We start from the raw sequence: 25,265 nt of genomic DNA, 5'->3' as shown, positions 1-25,265 counted from the left end.
CTGTCTCTGTCCCCTGGAGAACGCTGAGCAAAGGTCAGGTGTCCCTGAGGTCTGAAAAACTGAAAGGCTGGAATGTCTCCTGGTGGGCAGGTGCGGGGTCAGCGGTCACAGAGCCGGCCTGGAGGCCTCCTTCCCTAACTCCTTGTGGGAGTCACCTGGAGACTCAGGAATGAGTCTGCCTGGGGCACGGGTCACCGTGCAGGACCCCAGACACACCTGGATTCAAACCCTACTGTCTCCAAGCTGTGGGGGTCACTTCCACTTTTGAACCTCAGCTGCCTCACCTGGGGGGTCACACCTGTCCCGCTGTGCTCACGTTGTGTGTGAGGACTGGGACGACACTGAGTACCAGACAGTTTTGGGCCATCAGTGTCGCTCAGCCCCTGTGTGCTGGCTCCAGACCAGCAGAGACCCTGACGGGCCTTCAGACCCACCTGTGCTGACCAGTGGGGACTACCGGCCGCACGCAAGGGCTGGGCAGTCATGGCTGTCGGAATTGGAAGGTGTTGGTCGTGTAAAATACACAGATTTAGAAGACTTGGTGAAAGAAAAATAATGTAAAATATCTCATTTAACAATTTTATTAAATTAATGGTTTTTTAGCATAAAGATATACTTGAAAAGATAACAGACACTATCCATAATTTCCCCACCCAGGGGTGACGGCCAACAGTCTTGGGCAGCTGCTTTTCTGTCTCATATGTTTATTTGTGTGCAGTGACTGTTTTCCAGAGCGCACTCTCCAGCCCCCAGGGGTCCGTGTCCTGACAGCAGTAGCGGGGCCTTTCTCAGCACTGAGTGGTATCTCCCTCCTAAAGATACTTTGCTTCAGAATTTCATCCTTTCACTTTTTAAGTTCCTCTGGGCCAGTGTAGATACTTTGTTTCAGAATTTATTCTTTTCATTATGTAAGTCCCTCTGGGCTAGCATAGCTTCTCTGGGTGAGCTGGGCTCTGCAGGTGAAGCCTCCCTGTTCAGCTTCTGCCTTTTCTGACTTTCTCAGAGGACAGAGGGCTGAGGTGGGGCAGCTTATGAATAATTTTTTATGTTGAAGACTTCTCGAAATAACATTTTGGATATGTTGGGTTAAATATAGTCTGTGTTTTATCTACTTCTGCTTTTCTAACGTGGTTCCTGGTAAATACAGAATTGCATGTGGACTCACCCTGTTTCCATAGGACAGCAAAGCTTCAGGCCGTGCAGGGTAGAGGGGTGGGGTGTGGCCATCGGGGCACATGTGGGGGAGGGTGACAGGGGAAGCCCCGCTACCTAGGCACCTGTTCTGTGGCCTCCTCTGTGTGGCTTGTGGGGTCGTTTGTCAGCTGACGTCTAAAGAACCCCAGAGGAGCTCTGTCCTGGCCGGTAGGTGTACTTGTTAGGACTTTCTGATGCAGACAGCAGAAAATGAAGTCAAAGTGACAAGTAAAAGTGGGAATTCCCTGGCCCTCCTGACTCGACAGACCAGGGCCGCCTGGCGAGCTTCCCCTTTCGTGTCTCTGCTGTCTCTGAACTGGCCACATCCTCACTCAGCCTGTGATGGTCCTAGGCGACTCCAAGTCACCCCTGCAGTCAGCAGACCCAGTGGGAGGTTGGCTCTGCCCCTGTGTCATGTGAGCCTGATGTGGGTCTCAGCCCTGTGCCAAGCACACTGGGGGAGGGGCTCATGCTGACCTGTCCAGCCCAGGCCTCGGAGCCTCGGGCCTACCCCAGAAGGGAGACTGCCCCTGATCATCTCACCTGCCTGGACCCAGCAGAGAGGGGGTTCCCTGAAGGGCCCATGGTGTAGCTGCCAGGACAGGACAGGGCAGGGATGCTGGCAGGTGAGAGCCACAGAAGCTCACAGTGGAGCCCCGAGGTGCCCTGACGTGGCCCAGGGTGCAAGGGGGTCCTCACAGGCTGTCTTCCCTCCTCGGAGTCCGGGGCTTCCTCTGCAGCCCTGTCCACACCTCTTCCTGCACTGCAGACCAGTTGTTTCTGCCAGGGCGCTGGTATCTGAACCTGCAACAGGTCATTCGGGCTCTGGCATGACTGGGATGGCTTGGTAACCCACAGCCCTGGGCCCGGCACCACTTGAGGACGAGTGTGCGTGTCTCAAATTCAGATTTTGGAGCATGGCCCTCCAGGGACCGGCTGCCTCCAGCCCAGTCTCCCCGTATCCAGTTCTCTATGGCTGGGCAGTGGGGGGCCTGGACCCCCCTTTCGTCTAAGCAACTGCAGTTTCAGAAAAGGGGTGTCACCAAAACTAGCTTATTGCACCCCTCATGGCCAGAAGCCACTCTCCAACTGGTCACACTGACCCAAGAGAGAACCACTGCCCCCAGAGTCGGGACCAGAATGGGAAGCTGGAACTCAGAGGTGAGAGCAGCTGGCAGGAGCCCCCATCTGTCCAGGGGGAGCTAAGCTGGCCAAGGACAGGTTCACCTGCACTCCCCAGGGCTGCCCTGCCCTGGCCTTTCACTGACCCACGGTCCAGCGTGGCCTGGCTTCGCAGCACCCTGGGCGCCTGCTGCATGAGTGAGGAAACCTGCGTGGCCCACTCTGCTCTCCAGGGCTTCTGGGGCCTTGGAGACAGGTGAGACCCAGTGACAAGTTCCACTCCGGCCCACACACAGCTCCTGCCTCCCAGGGCCAGCAGCACTCTGTGTCTCTGCTCCTTATTTGGAAAATAGGGTTAAGGAGGGTCAGCCCTGACCACATAGGAAGTGGAGAGTCAGGGCCGCCCAGGCCAGCTCCTGTTGCCGCAACAGCCTCATCGAGCCGCCAGAGTCAGGGGAGGGCTGCTCAGCGCCCCTCGTTTGAAACAGACAAGCACTGGCCTGCTCGTCTTCATCGTAATCCCATAGTAACCAGTAGGAATGGAAACTGCGTTTCTTAAAACTCTGAAATTCTTAAGGATACTGATCCATGGCTCACAGCTGTGCTCACTGAACACGGACAATCATTTGGGGGCTTTTAGACCTTTTTTTTTTTTTTTTTTTGAGATGGAGTCTCACTCTGTCACCCAGGCTGGATTGTAGTGGTGCGATCTCAGCTCACTGCAACCTCCATCTCCCAGGTTCAAGCAGTTCTCCTGCCTCAGCCTCCCGAGTAGCTGGGACTACAGGCTCCCACTACTGTGCCCAGCTAATTTTTGTATTTTTAGTGGAGACAGGGTTTCACCATATTGGCCAGTCTGGCCTCGAACTCCTGACCTCAGGTGATCTGCCTGCCTCAGCCTCCCAAAGTGCTGGGATTACAGGCGTGAGCCACCGCACCCAGCCAGGACTTTTTTTTAAGACGAGGTCTGGCTCTGTCACCCAGGCTGGAGTGCAGTAGCTCGATCACAGCTCACTGCAGCCTCAAACTACTGGGCTCAAGCAATTTTCCTGCCTCAGCCTCCTGAGTAGCTGGGATTATAGCCGCCCATCACCACACTCGGCTAATTAATTTGATCTTCAATCACTGATATCCTTTCTTCCACTTGATCAAATCGGCTGCTGAAGCTTCTGCATGCGTCACATAGTTCTCGTGCCATGGTTTTCAGCTCCATCAGGTCATCTAAGGTCTTCTCTACACTGTTTATTCTAGTTAGCCATTTGTCTAACCTTTTTTCAAGGTTTTTAGCTTCCTTGCCATGGATTCAAACATCTTCCTCTAGCTCTGAGAGTTTGTTATTACCGACCTTCTGAAGCCTACTTCTGTCAGCTCATCAAAGTCATTCTCTGTCCAGCTTTGTTCCCTTGCTGGCGAGGAGCTGTGATCCTTTGGAGGATAAGAGGTGCTCTGGTTTTTAGAATTTTCAGCTTTTCTGCTCTGGTTTCTCCCCATCTTTATGGTTTTATCTGCCTTTGGTCTTTGTTGCTGGTGGCCTACGGATGGGGTTTTGGCGTGGATGTCCTTTTTGTTGATGTTGATGCTATTCTTTTCTGTTTGTTAATTTTCCTCATTAGAGTCAGGTCCCTCAGCTGCAGGTCTGTTGGAGTTTGCTGAAGGTCCACTCCAGACCCTGTTTGCCTGGGTATCACCAGCGGAGGCTGCAGAACAGCAAATATTGCAGAATAGTAAATATTGCTACCTGATCCTTCCTCTGGAAGCTTTGTCCCAGAGGGGCACCTGCCTGTATGAGTTGTCAGTCAGCCCCTACTGGGAAGTATCTCCCAGTTAGGCTACACGGGGGTCAGGGACCCACTTGAGGAGGCAGTCTGTCCGTTCTCAGAGCTCAAACACTGTGCTGGAAGAACCACTGCTGTCTTCAGAGCTGTCAGACAGGGACGTTTTAAGTCTGCAGAAGTTTCTACTGCCTTTTGTTCAGCTATGCCCTGCCCCCAGAGGTGGGGTCTACAGAGGCAACAGGCTTTGCAGGGCTGTGGTGGGCTCTGCCCAGTTTGAGCTTCCCCACCGCTTTGTTTACGTACTCAAGCCTCAGCAATGGCGGACGCCCCTCCACAGGCAGGCTGCCGCCTCGCAGGTGGATCTCAGACTGCTGTGCTAGCAGTGAGCAAGGCTCCGTGGGCGCGGGACCCTCCAAGCCAGGCGCGGTATATAATCTCCTGGTGTGTCGTTTGCTAAGACCGTTGGAAAAGCACAGTATTTGGGCGGGAGTGTCCTGATTTTCCAGGTGCAGTCTGTCACAGCTTCCCTTGGCCAGGAAAGGGAAATCCCCCGGCCCCTTGCACTTCCTGGGTGAGGTGATGCCCCGCCCTGCTTCGACTCACTCTCCATGGGCTGCACTTACTGTCCAACCAGTCCCAGTAGAATGAACCAGGCACCTCATTTGGAAGTGCAGAAATCACCGTCTTATGCATCAATCACGCTGGGAGCTGCAGACCGGAGCTGTTCCTATTCAGCCATGTTGGAACGGAATCCCCATGCCCGGCTAATTAAAAAAAAAGTTTTTTTTAGTGACAGTGTCTGTGAGACCCAGGTTGGTCTTGACTTCCTGAGCTCAAGCGATCCTCCCTCCTCAGCCTCCCAAAGTGTTGGGATCACAGATGTGAACCACTGTATCCAGCCCTTTTAGGACTTTTAAGGGAAAGAAGAAAAGTAGTTCCCACCCGTGGTGCCCTGTGGGGGTTGTAGATGTTCACATGGTAACCTGCTCACTCTGCAGGGAGGCTGTCCACACCTGTTTTTCATAGCTAAGAAAGGCGCCAATAAATAATGAAAGAACAGGGTCAGCAGATGAGAGCTGGCCCAGCAGCCTGGGACGCTGTCCTCAGAAGGCCCACATGTGGGACATTGCCCTCGGCTGGTCAGAAGTCCCATGTGTGGGAGGTTTTTGCCCTTGGCTGGCGTCTGGGAACAGGAGGTCCCCCTGCTGTTCGCTGATATGAGCAGCTCACCTTGCCGCACTGTTTTTGCAGATGCCACGATTTATGCCCAGCACCCTCCTTCTGGGCATCAAGAGTCTTGGCACATGCCAGGCGGAGGCAGCTGCACTGCCAGCCCAGGTAAAAGCCCTGGGAACTGAGTCTCGCACAGCTTCCCCGTCAGCATCTGGCACCTGTGCTTGCAGCCCGAGCGTCCCGTGTGGCTCCTCCTGGGGAGGGTTCCACCCTGCGGCTGGTCTCCCTGGCCCCGCCCGGGCGTTCTCCCCTGGCTGATGCCCTCCCCATTGTAAGTCATGGCAGTGAGTGGGACTGTCGCCGAGACCTGAGACTCCTCCCAGCGAGAGTGCTCCCTTGCGGTATCTTGTAAGTCAGTGGTGAGCGTGGAGCCCACTCCCTCAAGCCCTGGGACTCCTCCCCGCAGTATTTTCTGGTCAGCGGTGAGCGTGGAGCCCACTCCCTTTACAGCATTTTCTGCCGCATCCATTCATGTTATCTGTGGCCTGGAACAGGTAGGAGAATGACCCAGGTGAGCACAAGCAGACCCGGACGCAGCTCTGCTGACTGCCAACCTTCTGGGGAGGCCGGACCCGCCTCGGGAAGCCTCAGGACACAGCCTGTAGGGAGGGTCGGGCACGTGGCACCCAGTATTCAGATGTGTGGCCTCACTCCCAGCCCGAAGGGAGCCCAGCAGTGGTCCTGGGCGTGGGCAGACAGTGTAATGGGTGAAACATACTGCTCCCTCCTATCCCAGGCCTTGTGCCCCCGGCCCACCTGCCATTCTGTACTCTCCCACCTGGACTAGAGACGGCAGGAAGCGCAGAAGCTACCTGGGAAGATGAATCTGCATGCGGGGAGGTGGAAGGCAAGGAGCTTTGGGCGTGTGTGGCCGGTCCCCCTCAGGCTGGCCTCAGGGAGCTGCGCCGTCCCGGCCTGCACCGTCCCGGCCTGCACTGCAGGTTTCTGCTGTCTCAGCGGGATGCACCTCACCCTGACATGGGCGCATTTGCCCACTGTGACTAGGTGCCACTGAGCCCAGGGTCCCTTCTCAGCCCATGAGCAGCTCTGCGGGCATCCTGCCGCCTCTCCTGCCGCCTCCCTTTCTTCCTCATCAGCTTCAGGGGACACCTCTCTCCAGGTGCCTCCTTTCATTCCAGCCTCTATTGTCCTCAGAAAAGCCATTTCAGTGACTTCAAAGTAAACCATCTCAGGGCTGGGCGTGGTGGCTCACACCTGGGATCTCAGCACTTTGGGAGGTGGAGGCAGGTGGACTGCTTGAGCTCAGTTCACTCAAGACCGGCCTGGGCAACGTGGCAAAACTCCCTCTCTATCAAAAATACAAAAAAATTGGCCTGACACAGTGGTTCACACCTGTAATCCCAGCATTTTGGGAGGCTGAGGCAGGTGGATCACCTGAGGTCAGGAATTCAAGACCAGCCTGGCCAACATGGTGAAACCCCATCTCTATAAAAAATATAAAAATTAGGTGAGCTTGGTGGCGGGCGCCTGTAATTCCACCTACTCAGGAGGCTGAGACAGGTGAATTGCTTGAACCCAAGAGGCGGAGGTTGCAGTGAGCCGAGACCACGCCACTGCACTCCAACTTGGGTGACAGAGTGAGACTCCATCTCAAAAAAATAAATAATAATAATTAACTGGGCGTGGTGGCATGTGCCTGTAGTCCCAGCTACTCAGGAGGCTGAGGTGGGAGGATCACCTGAGCCCAGAAGGCAGAGGTTGCAGTGAGCCAAGATCGCGCCACTGTACTTCAGCCTGTTTGTCAGAGTGAGACCCTGTCTCAAAAAAATAAATAAACCATCTCAAAAGGGACCCAAAGCCAAAAGGGCCAAACAGAATTGTGTCCCATGAGACGTGGAGGGCCTTTGAGAGGAAAAAGCCCAGACCTGGCCCAGCTCTGTGACTCCACACGTCAGGAGGGGTCAAGGCGCGGAGCGGCCACCCTGCCAAGCTGAGCCTTACAGGCAGGGGCCATGTAGCCTGCTGTCCACCGGGGAAATTGATCATTGCATCCAGACAGAGACCAAGGTGTGACCATGCAGACCTGGATGTCCAGCCACCCACGTGCGCCCAGAGCAGCCCACTGTCCTCTCGCGGTCCCCGGGGCCCAGCGCCCATCCCTCCAGCAGCCGTTCCCAGTCAGCACGCTGCCACACCTGCCCCGGTGAGGGCTTCCCCTCTGTTCAGACCCCCGTCACTTCACACAGGCCCCGAGGCTGCTGCTTCTTTGACTTACCAGGACCCATCGAGTCAAACGCCCACCGGCCCCGACCCAGCAGTGTCAGGGGAGCCCCTGGTCAACTGCAGAAAACCAGGATGCCTGCACTTCCCCTTTTTTTTTTTGAGACGGAGTCTCGCTGTCACCCAGGCTGTCCTGCCTCAGCCTCCCGAGTAGCTGGGACCACAGGTGCCTGCAACGACGCCTGGCTAATTTTTTGTATTTTTAGTAGAGACGGGGTTTCACTGTGTTAGCAAGGACGGTCTGGATCTCCTGGTCTGCCCGCCTCGGCCTCCCAAAGTGCTGGGATTACAGGCGTGACCACCGCGCCCGGCCCTTCCTTTTATAGCCGCTTTGCTGAGACAGAATTCACTGGTGAAAGTGTGCGGGTCGTTTTTAGTGTGTGCTCAGAGTCGTCCTGCCACCACACATCGTCACATCATCTTTGTCACCATGGAAGGAAGCCCCAGCCCTGATGGGGGTCACTCCCTTGTGCTCCCCGGAGCTCCTGGCCAACCCGCTCCCCTTTCTGTCTCTAAGGATCTGCCTTTTCTGATGTGTCAGGTGAATGGAATCTTAGCACATGGGCCTTGTGTCTATTTTCCCCTCACACGGAGTTTTGGGGCTTCACACACATGGCTTGTGTGAGGACTCCATTCCTTTTCGTGGCTGAGTTATGGTCCACTGTGTGGAGGGACCACGTGTGGCTGAGGCTTCCACCCATGGATGGGCATCCGGGTGTTTCCAGCTTGGCTGCTGGGGAGCGAGCTGCTGTGGGTGTTGGTTCATGCACAGGTTTCCACGTGGACACACTTTTCAGTTCTGCTGGGCGCGTACCAGGGAGGCATTGCTGGGCGGTGTGGCCACCCTGCGTGGCGCTGCCAGACCTCTCACCAGGTGCTGCATGTCACATTCTTACATGGTGTGTGAGGGCTCCAGTTTCCAGTGAGTTCACTTTTAATGTTTTGTTTGGTTTGGTAAAAATCAACCTCAGACAATCAGCGATCAGACTCTGGTCCCTGTCGTGGTGAACTGTGGAGAAACCAAAGTGAGCCTGTCGCCGGCTCTTGGAGCACCAGGGCCCATGGAGCCTGTCTTGGGGTCGTTGGAAATGGTGGAAACTTTACAAGGGCCCAATGGGCAGGTGGGGCCCACTCGGCCTCCAGGCACAGCCCTCCTCAAGGTCCCTGCTGTCCATGCAGGCGGCAGTCCTACTCTGTGGGTGAGTCCCAGGGCCACTTGTGGCAGGAGGATGCTGGATGGGGTGAATTTGGAGAAAAGTGGCAGGTTTTTGTTTTTTATTTTTTTGAGACAGGGTTCTCTCTCACCTAGGCTGGAGTGCAGTGGCGCGATCTCAGCTTACTGCAACCTCTGCCTCCCGAGCTCAAGGGATTCTCCTGCCTCAGCCTCCCAAGTAGCTGGGATTACAGTTGCGTGCCACCGTGCCCAGCTAATTTTTTGATTTTTTATAGAGAAGGGGTCTCACCTTGTTGCCCAGGCTGTTCAACAAAAGAGAAAAGTATTTTAGAGATTTAAAAAAAGAACCATCGGTGTAGTCTCTAGTGCGCTTCAGAGCTGCAGGTGGAGCTGTTTGCGTTCCTCCTGAACGCTTTGGCTCCCAGACATGGCTGGGCTGCAGATACTTGCTTTACTAAGAGGTTTTCCCTCCCTGCCATCCAGGTATGTCCACAGGTGTCCACACAACCAGGTGTCGTGAATATCTTTTCACACTAAGTGGGCGTCTCAGTAACCCCCTGGCCACACCCCCATCTCACCCAGCCCAGGAGCCTCCTGGGACCACACACAGGGGGCGGGAGCTTAAAAGAACAGAAACACGGCCGGGCACGGTGGTTCACACCTGTAACCCCAGCACTTTGGGAGGCCGAGGCAGGCGGATCTCCGGAGGTCAGGAGTTCGAGACCAGCCTGGCCAACATGGCGAAACCCTGTCTCTACTAAAAATACAAAAATTAGCTGAGCGTGATGGAGGGCGCCTATAATCCCAGCTACTCAGGAGGCTGAGGCAGGAGAATCGCTTGAACCCGGGAGGCAAAGGTTGCCGTGAGCCGAGATCGTGCCATTGCCCTCCAGCCTGGGGGACAACAGCAAGACTTCGTCTCAAAAAAACAAACAAACAGAAACGCATTCTTTCTCGTTCTGGAGACCAGAAGTCTGAGATCGAGGTGTGGGCAAACGCATCCTCTCTCGGTCTGGAGACTGGAGTCTGAGATCAAGGTGTGGGCAAATGCATTCTCTCTCGGTCTGGAGATGGGAGTCTGAGATTGAGGTGTGGGCAGGACCTGGTTCCCTCGGAAACCTGCAAGGGGCCTCTTGCCCTTGCAGCTTCTGGTGGCCCCCAGCCGTCTGGAGCCCATGGCTGCGTGTCTCCCGCCTCTGACCCCATCGCCACACGGCCGCCTTCGCCCTGTCTCCTGTAAGGACTGCAGTTGTGTGGGATGAGGGTCCACCCCCATGTTAATGACCTCATCTTACTGAATCATATCTGCGGCAACCCTGTTTCTAACTAAGGTCACATGCTGAGCTACACTGGGGCCAAGATTTCAGCATAACTTTTGGGGATACAGCTCCACCCATTAACACAGATGAACTGTGATTTATTTAACCAAATTTTTGTTGTTCCCAGTATCTCAACCACAATGTTAAATTTGCATAGTGGGTTATACATAGCCGTAATTATTTTCTCAGGATAAATTCCTACACGTGGGATTGCTGGGCCATGATCAATTTTTTTTTTTTTTTTTTGTGAGAGCATCTCACCCCGTTGCCCAGGCTGGAGCACAGTGGTGTGATCATGGCTTACTGCAGCCTCAACCTCCTGGCCTCAAGTGATCCTCCTACCTCAGCCTGCTGAGTAGTTGGGACCACAGGTGCACACCACCACACCTGGCTATTTTTTTTTTTTAGAGGTGGAGTCTTGCTGTGTTATCCAGGCTGGTCTCGAACTCCTGGCTTTAAGTGATTCTCTCATGCCCTTTTTTTTTTTTTTTTTTGAGATGGAGTCTTGCTCTGCCACCCAGGCTGGAATGCGGTGGCGCAATCTTGGCTCACTGCAACCTCCACCTCCTGGGTTGAAGCGATTCTCCTGCTTCAGCCTCCCAAGTAGCTGGTACAGGTGCCCGCCACCATGCCCAGCTAATTCTTGTATTTTTAGTAGAGACGGGTTTTCATCATATTGGCCAGGCTGGTCTCGAACTCCTAACCTTGTGATCCGCCTGCCTCGGCCTCCCAAAGTACTAAGATTACAGGTGTAAGCCACCGCACCCAGCCCCATGATTGCCTTTTAAGATAGGGTAGCTGCACTTTAACTAAGACAGAGGTTGGCCAACTCCAGCCCATGGATCAAATGTGAACCACCTGCTGGGTTTTGTTGTTGTTGTTGTTGTTGTTGTTGTTTTGAGACCGAGTCTCGCTCTGTTGCCCAGGCTGGAGTGCAGTGGTGCAATCTCGGCTCACTGCAACCTCCACCTCCCAGGTTCAAGCGATTTGCCTGCCTCAGCCTCCCGAGTAGCCGGGACTACAGGTGCCTACCACCACGCCTGGCTAATTTTTTTGTATTTTTAGTAGAGATAGGGTTTCACCATGTTAGCCAGGATGGTATTGATCTCTTGACCTGGTGATCCGCCCGCCTCGGCCTCCCAAAGTCCTGGGATTACAAATGTGAGCCACTGCGCCTGGCCCACCACCTGCTGTTTTTTAAACCCATAAGCCAGGAATGGGTTTTATAATTTTAAATTGTTCAAAAAAACCGAAAGAATAATGTTTTGCGACGTGAAAAATTATATGAAATTCAGATGTTGATGAATAAAGTTTTATTGGCACACAGCATGCACATCTGCTCGCATGCTGGCTTGTGGCAGGGCTGAGGGGCTGTGACAGCCCCATATGGCCCACAAAGCTGAAAAGATTTGCTGTGAGGCCCTTTACATAATGCGTTTGCTGATGCCAACTCTAAATATTTATATTTGCATTGAAATTGGTTTCAAAAATAAATATGCGTTGAATGCAGCTGGGCCTGTGAACATGGTCATTGTGTTTAGAATGCGGTGTCTTTCCCAGATGTTGTGTGTTTGTGTTGCCGAGGCTGCTGAAGGCGGCCTGTAGAGGGCAGGGGCCCAGGCAGGCACAGACACTTCACTGATGTCTTGGTTGGTGCTTGGAGCACCTCAGGGAATATGTCCTCAGGGAAGGAAGACAGGCCGGGCGGAGGGGCCCCGGAGTGTTGGCTTCCACCAGGCTCCTGCTGTGGTGGTGCTCAGGGAGACGGCTGGAGGATCTGAGGAGAGCCAAAGCCCCAGGCGGTGCCCTCCCCTCCTCCTTCTAAAGCAAAGTCCTGGCCCACTGCCTGTTGAAAAGCACTTTTTTCAACAATACACACTGCGAAGTTTGAAGAATTTTTCAGCGAACACTGCCCCTGCCACTCACCCCTGGAGTTTGCCGTGGGCATTTGCTGTGCTGGCGCCATCACACCTGGCATCACCCCGGCCTCCTGGCATCACCCCGGCCTCCGTTCCTGCCCTGTGTTCACCCATCCTCCTGCTTGCGGTTTTTATTGTAAAATACACAGAACGTAAAATTGACCACGACAGCCACCTTAACGTGCACCACTCAGGCACAGTACATTCACAGCATGGTGCCTCCATCACTTTTACCTGCTTCTGAACATTCCATCCCAAGAAGAAACCGGTACTCATCAGCAGGCCCTCCCCAGCACCCACCCCCAGCCCCGGCAGCCACTCAGCTGCCTCCTGCCTCTGCGGACCAGCCTGTTCCGGAGGCTTAATGAGCAAATCACAGCCTGTGGCCCTTGTGTCTGCTTCCTTCCCTTACGTGAAGGTTTCTAGGGCCATGCCCGGTGTGGGGCACCCTTCCTTTTGATGGCTGGGTAGTGTGCTGCGGTACGTGCGTGAGTTTCCCGAGACATAACACATTACCACAGGCCGGGTGGCCTCAGCCAGCGGAAATGGATTCTTGCCGGATTCTGGAGGCCAGAAGTGCAAAATCAAGGTGTCAGCCGGGCCCTCCCTCTGAGGCTCTCCGGGAAGGTCCTTGCTGTCCCCTGGCTGGTGGCTGCAGCACTCCAGTCTCGGCCTCGGCCTTCGCCCGGCATCTCTACTGCACGTCTGCGTCTCTAAGGGCCCAGTCATAGGATTGAGGGCCCACCCTGGCCCAGCGTGACCTCATCTTAGCTCACTAACACTGCAGAGACCCTACTTCCAAAGGCAGCCACACCCATGTAGCACACGCGGGACACACTTTGTCGTCCGCCAATGGGCGCTGGGGGTGCTCCTGCCTTTTGGCCACTGAGTCACGCTGCCCTGGATGCTCATATGCAGGTCTGTGTGTGGACGTAAGTTTCAGTCTCTTGGGTGTACAGCTAGGAGTGGAACTGCAGGGTCACACGATAACTGGGCTTCTAGGGGACAGTTACCACTCGACTTTGAAATCTAGATTTGTACAGACATACGAGGGCCTGTGTATTATGTTGAAAATAGACGCACGTGTTTAGAGGCCAGCTCCCTGCGAGCATGCAGATGCTGGTGTCAGGCTGGGAGGAGGCAGACGGGACACATTCCCCACATGAAGACCAAGCAGAAGTGGAGGCGAAAGCCAGCGTGGGCTGACTGTGGAGCGGCCCCACTGTGCACGCACGCAGGCGATGCTGGGGTTTGGGCTGACCGTGGAGCGGCCCCACTGTGCACGCACGCAGGCGATGCTGGGGCTTGGGCTGACTGTGGAGCGGCCCCATTGTGCAGGCACGCAGGCAATGCTGGGGTTTGGCCGAGCTCTGCCGCTGGCTGGGGCACAGGGTGGCTCTGGCTCCCACGGTCCCCAACACGCTCTTGGCACCATGGGCAGCTCCCCAGGCCAGAAGCACCTGCAGAAGGCGCTCATTCCTCCTCCCCGTGCTCTTCCCTGCAGATGGGATGGGGTGACCTCGGGGTGTATGGAGAGCCCTCCAGAGAGACCCCAAATCTGGACCGGATGGCTGCAGAAGGGATGCTTTTCCCAAACTTCTATTCTGCCAACCCTCTGTGCTCGCCATGTAAGTCAGTGGGGCCCTCGCCCCCAGGAAAGGGTGAACCCAGCAGGCCGAGGCCTCCTGGGTCCTTCCAGCCCTGACCCTGGGTGGCCGCATCAACCTTGTCTATTCCTACTACTGCAGGGAGGGTGGCAGGTGGGCTCAGGCCTTTCTCATCAGGTCCCAGCCCAGCTCTGTGCCGTGTGGGGTGCGGCACCTGCTAGGTTTTCAGGGTCAAAGTTGCGGTATTGTTGGTGGCTGCTGTTCTCTGTTTCCCAGAGTCGAGGTCTGTGGCCACCTGGGGAGAGGCGCTGCAGTGTGGCTCCGTCCAGGGTACCTGGGAAGCAGGAGTCCCACTCCCTCCCTCCCTGGGGAGAGTCTCTCCTGCTGGAGACAGAAACGTGGCGTTGATCGTGAGGAAGAGGGGAAGGCAGGGCATGGGGCCGGTGCTTGAGGATGGGGCCATGTGGACCTGCACGCCCAGTGGGTGTACCGGGAGCCTGTGAGAGGAGACAGGGTCTTGGGGACAATGCTGAGCTGCAGGGCCCAAGGGCCATGCGTCTTTCAGTGCAATGGGTGCTGTGCCCCACTCAGGTGGTGGAGATGCTAACGGGGATTGACAGGCGTGGCAGCCCCTTGTAAACCTGTGCGTGCCTCATCTGTCACCGTCTGTCTACTCGGTGGGGCTCTTGTTGACACGCAGGGTCTGAGCCACACCCTTCTCATCCAGTTTCTGTTTCTGTCACCACATAGCGAGAGCGGCACTGCTCACAGGACGGCTGCCCATCCGCAATGGCTTCTACACCACCAACGCCCACGCCAGAAACGGTAGGCTGCCCGCCGCCTCCAGGGACACCCTCGGATGCAGGTTGGGCAGGCGGGGTACGGGTGGTGCCCAGGTCTCTGAGACTCGTGTAGCAAGTGGCAGGCGGGCTACGGGTGGTGCCCGGGTCTCCGGGACTTGGGTGGCAAGCTGCAGGTGGGGTACCGGTGGTGCCTGGGTCTTCGGGACTCGTGTGGCAAGCTGCAGGTGGGGTACCGGTGGTGCCTGGGTCTCTGGGACTTAGGTGGAAATGCAGGCTCCCCCTAGCTGGCTTCCTTCCCTGCCCTGGCCCAGTGGGGACTGAACGGAGGGTGCCCAGTCTGGCCTAAGGAGCTGAGTCGGCACCCCCACCCCAGAAGCTCCCACTCCCCAGGCGGGTGAGCCACACACCCACAGGGAGGCCGGGGCTGTGGCATCAGCGGCAGTTCTGGAATGTTCTGGAATCGCTGTGCTCGAGGGGTTTGGATGTGCTCCCCAGGGGCATCTCACAGGGAAAGTGGGATTTCCAGTGGCATTTGAGGAAAGGGAAGGACGGGAGAGGCAGGGGTGGGGCAGTGCAGCATCACATGGCGTATTCCAGAGACCCCTGGAGACCAGGCAGGTGGGAGGCTGGCCTGAGAGGCAGGGTGGGGCCTGAGGGTGGGCAGAAGGCCCAAGGAAGGCGCTGGGGGGCACGGAGTCTGCCCTGTCCCCACCCTCTGGTGATGGCACTGGCTCTGAGGGGTGCCTGGAAAAATCCTGGGAAGTGCCATGCCCTGTGGACGCGCAGCCTCCTGGCACAGCCTTTGACCCCGAGGGGCCAGTGTCCTGTTAGGATGTGTGGACACAGCCCTCGGTGTCCTGTTAGGATGTGTGGACGCAGCCCCCAGTGTTCTGTTAGGATGTGTGGACGCAGCCCTCAGTGTCCTGTTAGGATGTGTGGATGCAGCCCCCAGGCACAGCCTTTGGCCCCGAGGGGCCAGTGTCCTGTTAGGATGTGTGGACGCAGCCCCCAGGCACAGCCTTTGACCTCGAGGGGCCAGTGTCCTGTTAGGATGTGTGGACGCAGTCCCCAGTGTTCTGTTAGGATGTGGGGACGCAGCCCTCAGTGTCCTGTTAGGATGTGTGGACGCAGCCCCCAGGCACAGCCTTTGACCCCGAGGGGCCAGCGTCCTGTTAGGATGTATGGACACAGCCCTCGGTGTCCTGTTAGGATGTGTGGACGCAGCCCCCAGGCACAGCCTTTGACCCCAAGGGTCCAGTGTCCTGTTAGGATGTGTGGACGCAGCCCCCAGTGCCCTGTTAGGATGTGTGGACGCAGCCCCCAGGCACAGTCTTTGACCTCGAGGGGCCAGTGTCCTGTTAGGATGTGTGGACACAGCCCTCAGTGTCCTGTTAGGATGTGTGGACACAGCCCTCAGTGTCCTGTTAGGATGTGTGGACGCAGCCCTCAGTGTCCTGTTAGGATGTGTGGACGCAGACCCCAGGCACAGCCTTTGACCCCGAGGGTCCAGTGTCCTGTTAGGATGTGTGGACGCAGCCCCCAGTGTCCTGTTAGGATGTGTGGATGCAGCCCCCAGTGTCCTGTTAGGATGGGGTTGGTGGCAGCTTCTCTGGGTCTCCTCGGGGCTCACCCAGGCTGCTCTTCCAGCCTACACACCGCAGGAGATCGTGGGCGGCATCCCAGACTCGGAGCAGCTCCTGCCGGAGCTTCTGAAGAAGGCCGGCTACGTCAGCAAGATCGTTGGCAAGTGGTGAGTCTCCCAGCCACGCCTGCCCAGGTGTCCTGCTCCACCCACTTCCTGGCCTTGGTTCCAAGGGACATGGCCACAAGTTTCCAAAGAAGGAGGGCGTCTTGGGTGGGAAACGGAAGCTGATTCTGGGTGTGTTCAGGTGTCCCCAGCGTCCCTGTGCAGGCCAGCATGACCTTGCCAGCAGGATCTCAGGTCACCAGGCTGGGCCCACGGCCGCGAGCATCCTGCGGCATCAGACTCCACAGGCCTGTCACCATTGTCCCTCGAGTCACAGCCCCCAGCACCTGCCACCACTGCCCCCCGGCTGCCTCCTGCCACGTCATCCTTGGAGGGGCCACGTCATTACACACAGAAGCCATGGCGGAGGTGCTGCGTGTCCACCCTAGGGGCCTGTTGGATGGTGAAAGCTCTGGTCTAAACCACACAGAAGCTACCAGGAAGGAGAGGAATAGCCCAGCAGTTGATGAAATCCTGAGCTGATGAGAGCTTGGGTGCTACACAGCCCCCTGGCCGCGGTTTCAGGCACACGGGATGTTTCATTTCTTTTACTCCCTGGGATGCCTCAGTGAGCCTAGAGGGTTGGGTAGGAGTCACCTGTCCCGTGTTTCTCTCCACCTGTTGTAGCGTTCCCCGCCTGTCAGGTCCGCATGCCTCCTCCTCCAGGAAGCCCTCACTACTTTCCCAGCCTCTGTGATCCCCAGTCAGCTGCCTGTGGCTCCTGCCGGTCCCCTTAGGATGGATGCTCCTTGGATGTAGATGGTCATGGCAGCCGGGAATCTGCTGAGCTTGATCACTGGATGAGGAGGACCCAGAGGCTGCCTAGGGAGCACTTTATCACTCTTCAGACGAGAGGAAGCAGCCTGCCGAGCTGAGCTCTCAGAAAGCACAGGGCAGAGCTGATGGGCACAGCAGCTGCAGAGTCCTCACGCAGGGAGGTCGGGCCCCATGCAGCCTGCATAGTCCCTGAGCCAGTGCCAGGGGCCATGGCAGAAGTCAGTCTCCAAGGGCCACTGGAGCGCGTCAGCGCTGTGCCAACAGGAGGAAGAGCTGGTGGCCTTTCCAAGTGACAAGCCCCACAGTGACTGGAGCTCTCCGCCTGGCTTGGCAGCTCTGTCTTGGGCCCAGCGGCCTCCTATGCATGGTCATTGGTGCCGGTGGCCAGAGCTAGACAGGGAGTGGGTCTCCATAGAGACCTCGAGGCTCCTGAACAGCCGTCGGCGGGAGAGAGGGGACTCCGAGGAGTGGGAGCAGGAGCCATGCAGGCCTCAGAGCCACAGGCTCCTCCTGTACATGGTGCAGTGGCTGGATGGCCCGGGCTGGGTCCTGCAGTGGCTACTCAGTCAGGTGGGGGGTCCCCATCCCAGCAGGGTCCCCTCTCAGGGCAGTAGGGGTGTTGTCAGCTGTGACTCAAACTTCCCTGAGGCCCCTCACCTGGACTCAAAAAGAGGCTGCTTGATCTGCCTGAAGCCACGCGGGTATGCAGGGCAGGGACTCGAGTCCCAGAGGGCCGCGGACACTGCCTGCTCCAGGTCACTTGCTGGTGAGTGCCAGGCCCCACTGCTGCTTTTGGACAAGCGCATTGAGCCGACAGCTTAATTTGTGTAGCGTCCTGCCCGTGTGCTTCCCTTGAGCAAGGCCTTTGCACTGCGGACATGGACGCACGAGTGTCCCCTGTGGCTGGGCTGTGACCTGCGGACATGGACGCACTAGTGTCCCCTGTGGCCGGGCTGTGACCTGCGGACATGGACGCACGAGTGTCCCCTGTGGCCGGGCTGTGACCTGCGGACGGGGACGCATGTGTGTCCCCTGTGGCTGGGCTGTGACCTGCCTGGGGTGTTCAGGGATGTCGGGGTGCTCTAGCAATGGGCCCAAGTGCTGAAGACCCAAAGGAAACAGCCCAGAGTTGGCAGCCAAGGGAGCTCTGAGGTCACAGAGAGGTCCAGGTGTGCTTACCTGAGAGAGGAGATGGGGAGAGGCAGCTCGGGAGGTCCAGGGTGCAGAGGCCATGTCCAGGGAGGCAGCAGAAATCTGCTTTGGTGAAACCTGCCTCGGGGATGCTGCTTTCAAAGCCGTAGCTGCAGAAGACTTTCCTCAGACGACACGCGACTGCGTGAGACCCGCCCACGGCCGTGCCTAGAAGCCACCTCATACCACCTCTCCTGCAGCCCGTTCTGAAGAGCAGCCGCAAGCTGGATTCGTTCCAGGATAGGATATGCCGCGCAAGGAAACCTGGACAGCTGGCCTGGGGGCCCGGGCGAGTGGGCACAGAGGTGTGGCCTGCAGGGCTGCTGCGGGCCGGGGGACAAGAGATTAGGTGCTACCAGAGGGTGGGAGTACAAAGTGGGGGGATTGTCAGAAAGGGAGTGCGGGGCGGGGTCTGGAAGGGTTCCCACAGGCCTGGGGTGTGATGCCTGGCGATGGCCATTCCCAGCAGGTGAACCCGGGTCCCAGGAGAGCGGTTGGTGGAGGTCACCAGTGTGGCCACACTGCCATGTTCTCTTGTCATCACTCCAATCCCTGCCTCTGCCAGGGCCCTGGGGATGTGGGTGCAGCTGGCAGGCCCCGGGGCTCCCACACGGCACACAACGCCCCGCCCAGTCATCATCCTGGGGCCATTGCCCTGAACTGGGAGATGAGACTGAGCGCCTCGGTGTGGAGAGACCCAGTAATTACCTGGCAGGAAATATTTTCTGCCCTGGAAAACCCAGAGGAGACACACTTGGGTTCGAGACACAACCCGTGAAACTTTCCTGGGAGTTCAGAAAAAGTGGAAGGAAGGAGCCAGGGCCACGAGGGGCACGTCAGGGAGGTTCCAGGAGCCTGGGAGGCTCCTCACGATGCGCCACCCTTCACAGTGCAGGGAACCCTGGCCGCCGCTGTGCTTGCCACCCTCGGTTGTGCCCAGACGCTCTGCAGGGTAGGCGGGCAGTGCCAGCACCCTCCTCGGGTGAGGCCTTGGTCTTTTGTCCCTGCCATGCCCAGGCATAGCCCATACTCAGTGCTGGAGGGTGCTCGTCTTACCAAGAATTTTGTGAGGGTGGTGGATCTGTTGCTGCTCAGAACTTCAGAGTGTCCCCACATAGGGTCCCTGAAGTGTCCTGGGTTCCTGTTTCCAGGCATCTGGGTCACAGGCCCCAGTTCCACCCCCTGAAGCACGGATTTGATGAGTGGTTTGGATCCCCCAACTGCCATTTTGGACCTTATGACAACAAGGCCAGGCCCAACATCCCTGTGTACAGGGACTGGGAGATGGTTGGCAGGTAATGGAGCCCCACCCCTTCCCCTCCCACGTCCTGAACTGCTGTGCCCGGCGTGCCTGCCCCCCGCCACCCTGCAGCGCTGGTGGGCTCAAGTCGCCACTCAGAAGGGCTGGGCTGTCCCTGTGTCCCCAGGCACTGAGGGCTTTGGTTGGTGGTTTCTGTCCCACCAAGTTTTGTCTCAGAGCCTATGAGACTCCCGCCTGGGGTTTCCCACCTTTTCAGGGTCGTAGATCCCTTTAGCTGTCCTGAGAGAGGAAGGCCCCCCGCAGAGTGAGCCCACACAGTCTGCCCTAGCCGTCAGGGTACTGCCCATGTGGTCTACAGGTGGGGAGGCCGGCTGTGCTACAGACGTCCAGGGACATGGGCAGGACAGGAGGTGGGATGAAACCCCCACTGGGAGCCACACCAGGGGCAAAAGCCACTGTCCAGATGGAGCTGTCCTGGTGCCCGGGCGTTTGGGCAGCGCCTCTTGACATGGCAGTGCCGGGTCCGGGACCCTCATCTTTTGTGAATTTTATTTTGCTTAACTTGACTCTTCTTGGCAGAAGTGCTCATTCGTTACGTGACGGTGACCAGAAGCAGCAGCAGCTTGCTGCCTCTTTCTAGATAGAGCCCCGTGGAGGTGTGGGAGTTGCATCGCGCAGCCCTCATTTGAAGTGTGCAGTTCTGTGGTTGGCAGTAGTCGCAGGCTGGGACAGCCAGCACTGTAGCTGCTTCAGAACGAGCCCCATGGCCTGAGCGGTGGCTCCCGAGCCCCAGCCGAGTGACCACAGCCGCCTCACTGCCTTCACCTTGGTGTCGTGCCCTCGGCCCCATTCCCCCATCTTCCCACGTGGCAGGTTATTACGGCACCGGCCTCAGCCAGGTCATCAGATGCAAGACCGTGCCCTGGGGGAGCCAGGGATGCGTCCAGCTTGGTCTGTTCCCTGAGTGGATATTTCATTTCCGGGCTTCCTTTTTTTTTTTTTCCTTGAGACAGGATCTTGCTCTGTTGCCCAGGCTGGAGTGCAATGGCGCGACCTCGGCTCACTGCAACCTCCGCCTCCCGGGTTCAAGCAATTCTCCTGCCTCAGCCTCCCAAGTAGCTGGGATTACAGGTGCGTGCCACCACGCCCAGCTAATTTTTGTATTTTTAATAAAGACAGAGTTTCACCATGTTGGCCAGGCTGGTCTCAAATTCCTGACCTCATGATCCACCTTCCTTGGCCTCCCAAAATGCTGGGATTACAGGTGTGAGCCACATGCCCAGCCCCAGCCTTCTTTTAAATGAAGCCCGTGGCTTTGCTGGTGAAGTCAGGGAGGGAGAACGGGACTTTCTTGGTCTAAATTCTGAAGTCTGTCTGGATCTGTGTTCTTTTCAGATATTATGAAGAATTTCCTATTAATCTGAAGACGGGGGAAGCCAACCTCACCCAGATCTACCTGCAGGTGATGGGGACCGCACCAGCCTCGCCCCGTGGGACACGTGGGGACGGGGACCGCACCAACCTCATCCTGTGGGAGGCGTGGGGACGGGGACTGCACGAACCTCATCCTGTGGGATGTGTGGGGACGGGGACCACATCAACCTCACCCCATGGGAGGCATGGGGAGGTCGGCCTGAGGCTGGAGGACGACGGTGTGGCTGTCTCCATAGGAAGCCCTGGACTTCATTAAGAGACAGGCGCGGCACCACCCCTTCTTCCTCTACTGGGCTGTCGACGCCACGCACGCACCCGTCTATGCCTCCAAACCCTTCTTGGGCACCAGTCAGCGAGGGCGGTGAGTCCTGGCTCCAAGGAGCACAGACCATGCTGGAGCCAAGCTGTGCTTGACGACTCCAGAGATGGGGCACTCAGTACCTTGGCATTTAGTGCCAATTATGGAAAGGCCAGAGCAACCCCACCCCTTTGAAGCTGTCCACTGGCCTGGGATCAGCAGAGGAGGGCTGCGGTGGGGGTGCTGGCTCTGTCCTTCATAAGCCACATGAACTTGAACTGAAGCCATTCCTCTTCTGGGAAGAGGCCAGCCAGTTTCACTGTCGTCTATGAAGTTATGATTTAATGTACTCCGTGAATCACAGTATGCCGTTGGCTGCCTGATCCGTTTGTCACCATCCTCCAGGTATGGAGACGCCTTTTGTCACTGTCCTGCAGGTATGGAGATGCCTTTTGTCACCGTCCTGCAGGTATGGAGACGCCTTTTGTCACCGTCCTGCAGGTATGGAGACGCCTTTTGTCACCGTCCTGCAGGTATGGAGACGCCGTCCGGGAGATTGATGACAGTATTGGGAAGATGCTGGAGCTCCTCCAAGACCTGCACGTCGCAGACAACACCTTCGTCTTCTTCACATCGGACAACGGCGCTGCCCTCATTTCCGCCCCTGAACAAGGTGACTGCTCGCCATCATTTCCACGGTTTCCCCGCGGCCAGCGTGTCGGCGAAAAGCGCCTGGACCGGCTGTGCCCGCAGGGTCTGTGGTGGGCAGAGCATGAAGGGTCCCTCTGGGTCCAGTGGGAGGAGCAGATGTCACCGAGCCTCAAGCAAGGCCCTTCTGGCCCAGGACTAACCTGGAAGCAGGAGTGACCTTGAACTTGGGGGTGGGGAGGAGGTGACACAGGGGAGAGGGTTTGTCTTGGAAGAGGCTGACGCCTCCCGAAGGGTGACCCCAGAGGCCGGAGGCTTTGGAGGCCGCTTGGAAACAGCAGGGCCAGTGGAGCGGGGTGTCCCTGCTGAGGTGGGGGCCGGCACCCAAGACCCCAAGCAGCCCTGTAAGTGTGGCCTGGACCTGGTCACCCAGGGGCCGGGCCGCCTCCATGAAGATGGGCTTCCGCCCCCACCACAGCCCCGTCGAGTGGTTCCTGGGATGGAGCTTCAGCCTTTCCCCCGCTCGGCACTGATGAATGCCTGACCCGTCCCCAGCGCCAACAAACCTGAACCTGCCTCTTCCCAGACCACGCGGGGAGGCCCTGCAGCCTTGTCCCAGACCACGCGGGGAGGCCCTGCAGCCTCTTCCCAGACCACGCGGGGGGCCCCTGCAGCCTCGTCCCAGACCACGCGGTGGGGGCCTGCAGCCCGGTGTGCTGCGGGGAGAGGGGGCTTCAGAGTTTCAAGTGATAGAAACCAGCACAGCTGAAAGGCAAAACAGAAGCATAGGGTCCCTCGTGCCACGTCCCACCAGATGGCTCCCCTGGGTGAGCCTGGCTCTCATGCAGGCCCTCTGGACAGCTCCATCTCCCGCCCACTGGAGTCAGACCCACGAGTCGAGGCCCCCAACAGACGCATGTGTGGAGGGCTACAGGCAGCTCCCAGGAGGGAGGGTGCTGGGCGGGGGGAGGGTGGTATTGGCCACCATTCCCCATGGGGAGCCCGCAGGGGCCCACTTCGATGCCAGCACCCACAACCACCAGCCAGCAGTGGCGAGGGCCCCAGCGACCTAAGTCTTCATTTCTAAATGATGGAATGTTTCATACAAACAAATGGCATATGTACCTATTTGTAACAAGATGAGAACCCACACACCCAGCACCCAGCACAAGACTAAGAACAGAACATCCCAGAGAAAGAAAGCAGGGGAGGGGGCTGGGCGCAGTGGCTCACACCTGTAATCCCAGCACTTTGGGAGGCCGAGGCCGGTGGATCACGAGGTCAGGAGATCGAGACCATCCTGGTTAACACGGTAAAACCCCGTCTCTACTGAAAAACAAAAAATTAGCCGGACGTGGTGGCGGGCACCTGTAGTCCCAGCTGTTGGGGAGGCTAAGTCAAGAGAATGGCTTGAACCCGAGAGGTGGAGCTTGCAGTGAGCCGAGATCACACCACTGCACTCCAGCCTGGGTGACAGAGCGAGACTCCATGTCAAAAAAAAAAAAAAAAAAAAGGGGAGGGGAGAGAGAAGGAAAGAAAGGAGGGAGGGAGGGAGAGAAGGAGAAGGAAGAAGCACAGCACGGCCTCTTGTGAGCCCTGAGTGTCCCCTAGAAGTGGCCACTGTCCCCAGCTCAGTGTCCTTTGTCCTCTCACAGGTTTTGTGGCTCTGCCACTGTGAGCAGGGCCCTCCCTGAGACAGGCCGGGTTCCGGGTGTTAGCGTGTTTGCCCATGAGGGGCTCTGTGAGCAGAGCTGCCTGCGAGGTTCTGTTCAGAGGTTTCCCCACGCTGCCGCTCGGGGGTTTGGATGGCAGCGCAGGAAGGAGCTACGGTGACTTTGCGTCCCCTGGATGGTTCACTTTTTCACTGCCGGAAAAATACTTTTTCTTTTTTTTTTTTTGAGAAGGAGTCTCGCTCTGTTGCCCAGGCTGGAATGTAGTGGCGCGATCTCGGCTCACTGCAACCTCTGCCTCCTGGGTTCACGCCATTCTCTGGCCTCCACCTCCTGAGTAGCTGGGACTACAGGCGCCCGCCACCACACCCGACTAATTTTTTGTATTTTTAGTAGAGACGGGGTTTCACCGTGTTAGCCAGGATGGTCTCATCTCCTGACCTCGTGATCCGCTCACCTCGGCCTCCCAAAGTGCTGGGATTACAGGTGTGAGCCACTGCGCCTGGCTTCCTTTTTCTTTTCTTTCTTTTTTTTTTTTTTCTTTTCTTTTTTTTTTTTTTCTTTCTTTTTTTTTTTGAGACAAGGTCTCCCTCTGTCACCCAGACTGGAGTGCAGTGGTGCGATCTCAGCTCACTGCAGCCTTGACCTCCTGGGCTCCAGCAGTCCTCCCACCTCAGCCTCCTGAGTAGCTGGGACCACAGGACGTGCCGCCACACCCAGCTAATTTTTGTATTTTTGTGGAGATGGGGTTTAGCCGTGTCTCTCTCTGGTAGAAACCAGTCTAGGCTAGTCTTGAACTCCTCAGTTCAAGCAGTCCCCCTGCTTCGGCCTCCCAAGGTACTGGGATGACAGGTATGAGCCACTGCAGCTGGCCTCTTCGTTTCCTTTTTCACTTTTTTTCAGGGGACCCGAAGCTGAGAGAGCCTCAGGTGGCTCAGGCTACAGCAGCGGGGGTGGCTTTTGTCCCTGACGTGGGCCCCCCACCCACTTCCTCCATGTCTGGGAGTGAGCCAGGGATGGTGTAGTCACCTGAGCTGGCCTTTGCCCCGTGACCACTTCCCACAAGTGATGGTTCAGAAACCAAAACCCCGTCTTGGGGGCTTGTCAGAAACAGATTCCTACACCCCACCGTGATTGACTGAGTCAGAACCATGGCGGGGCCAGAAGTTGGCTGCATTTTAAGTACCCCAAACACCGGGAGGCTTGTGAACATTCACGTTCAGGAAGCACCAGCCGGCAGCTGCGCACCTGGCGCCCAGGGCGTCTGCCGCGGGAGTGTGCGTCTGAGTCTTGCCGACACTATATGGTCATGCTTCCGTTTCCTCAGCGGGCATGATGTCCCCACTTTCTCCGGGAGACTTTGCAGCCGCGGCATCTCAGATGAGCCCCTGGAGAGCCACCCTGAGGCCCGGATCTTGCACTCCAGCCAGAGTGCCTTGGCCGAGCCCTTTGTCCCTATGACCAGACTCAGTGGGGAGGGAGGGAGAGGGCCTGGGGACATCGGGTCCCAGTGGCCTGACATGGGGTCCCTCTCTCCCAGGTGGCAGCAACGGCCCCTTTCTGTGTGGGAAGCAGACCACGTTTGAAGGAGGGATGAGGGAGCCTGCCCTCGCATGGTGGCCGGGGCACATCGCCGCAGGCCAGGTGAGTCAGCGTCCACCCATCTGCCGGGCAGCAGGTCCAGGTCTGCGGCCAGCCCAGGGTGTGTGCGCCCCTCACTGGCCACCTCCCCCACGCACCCTGTGCTCAGCCTCACCATGCTCCTCCCCACGCACCCTGTGCTCAGCCTCACCACTCTCCTCGGAACCAGGTCGCTCTTGGTGTGTAGGGCTTGCTGTGCTGAGTCAGACGG

At 57.4% G+C, this 25,265-nt stretch overlaps 1 protein-coding gene across 7 annotated transcripts in view; it reads left to right on the top strand.

Annotated features, from left to right (window-relative positions):
• The window catches only part of GALNS (galactosamine (N-acetyl)-6-sulfatase), a 44,959-nt gene that overhangs the window by 900 nt on the left and 18,794 nt on the right, over positions 1 to 25,265 (top strand). For 3 of the 7 annotated variants that reach the window (XM_054452789.2, XM_063654195.1, XM_063654197.1), the window contains exons 2-9: positions 13,482 to 13,605; positions 14,335 to 14,409; positions 16,035 to 16,137; positions 19,254 to 19,397; positions 20,759 to 20,825; positions 21,034 to 21,158; positions 21,629 to 21,768; positions 24,954 to 25,057. In XM_054452789.2, the coding sequence (XP_054308764.2) occupies positions 13,482 to 13,605; positions 14,335 to 14,409; positions 16,035 to 16,137; positions 19,254 to 19,397; positions 20,759 to 20,825; positions 21,034 to 21,158; positions 21,629 to 21,768; positions 24,954 to 25,057 (882 nt within the window). Of the gene's footprint in view, positions 1 to 13,481; positions 13,606 to 14,334; positions 14,410 to 16,034; positions 16,138 to 19,253; positions 19,398 to 20,758; positions 20,826 to 21,033; positions 21,159 to 21,500; positions 21,769 to 24,953; positions 25,058 to 25,265 lie in introns of all 7 variants that reach the window. The other 4 variants (XM_063654192.1, XM_063654194.1, XM_063654196.1 and 1 more) reach the window with 2 other exon arrangements.

Source organism: Pongo pygmaeus, chromosome 18 (genome assembly GCF_028885625.2).
Source record: "Pongo pygmaeus isolate AG05252 chromosome 18, NHGRI_mPonPyg2-v2.0_pri, whole genome shotgun sequence".
NCBI lineage: Eukaryota > Metazoa > Chordata > Mammalia > Primates > Hominidae > Pongo > Pongo pygmaeus.
The sequence above is the reverse complement of the archived record's forward strand: the minus strand, read 5'-3'. Positions and strand labels throughout refer to the sequence as shown.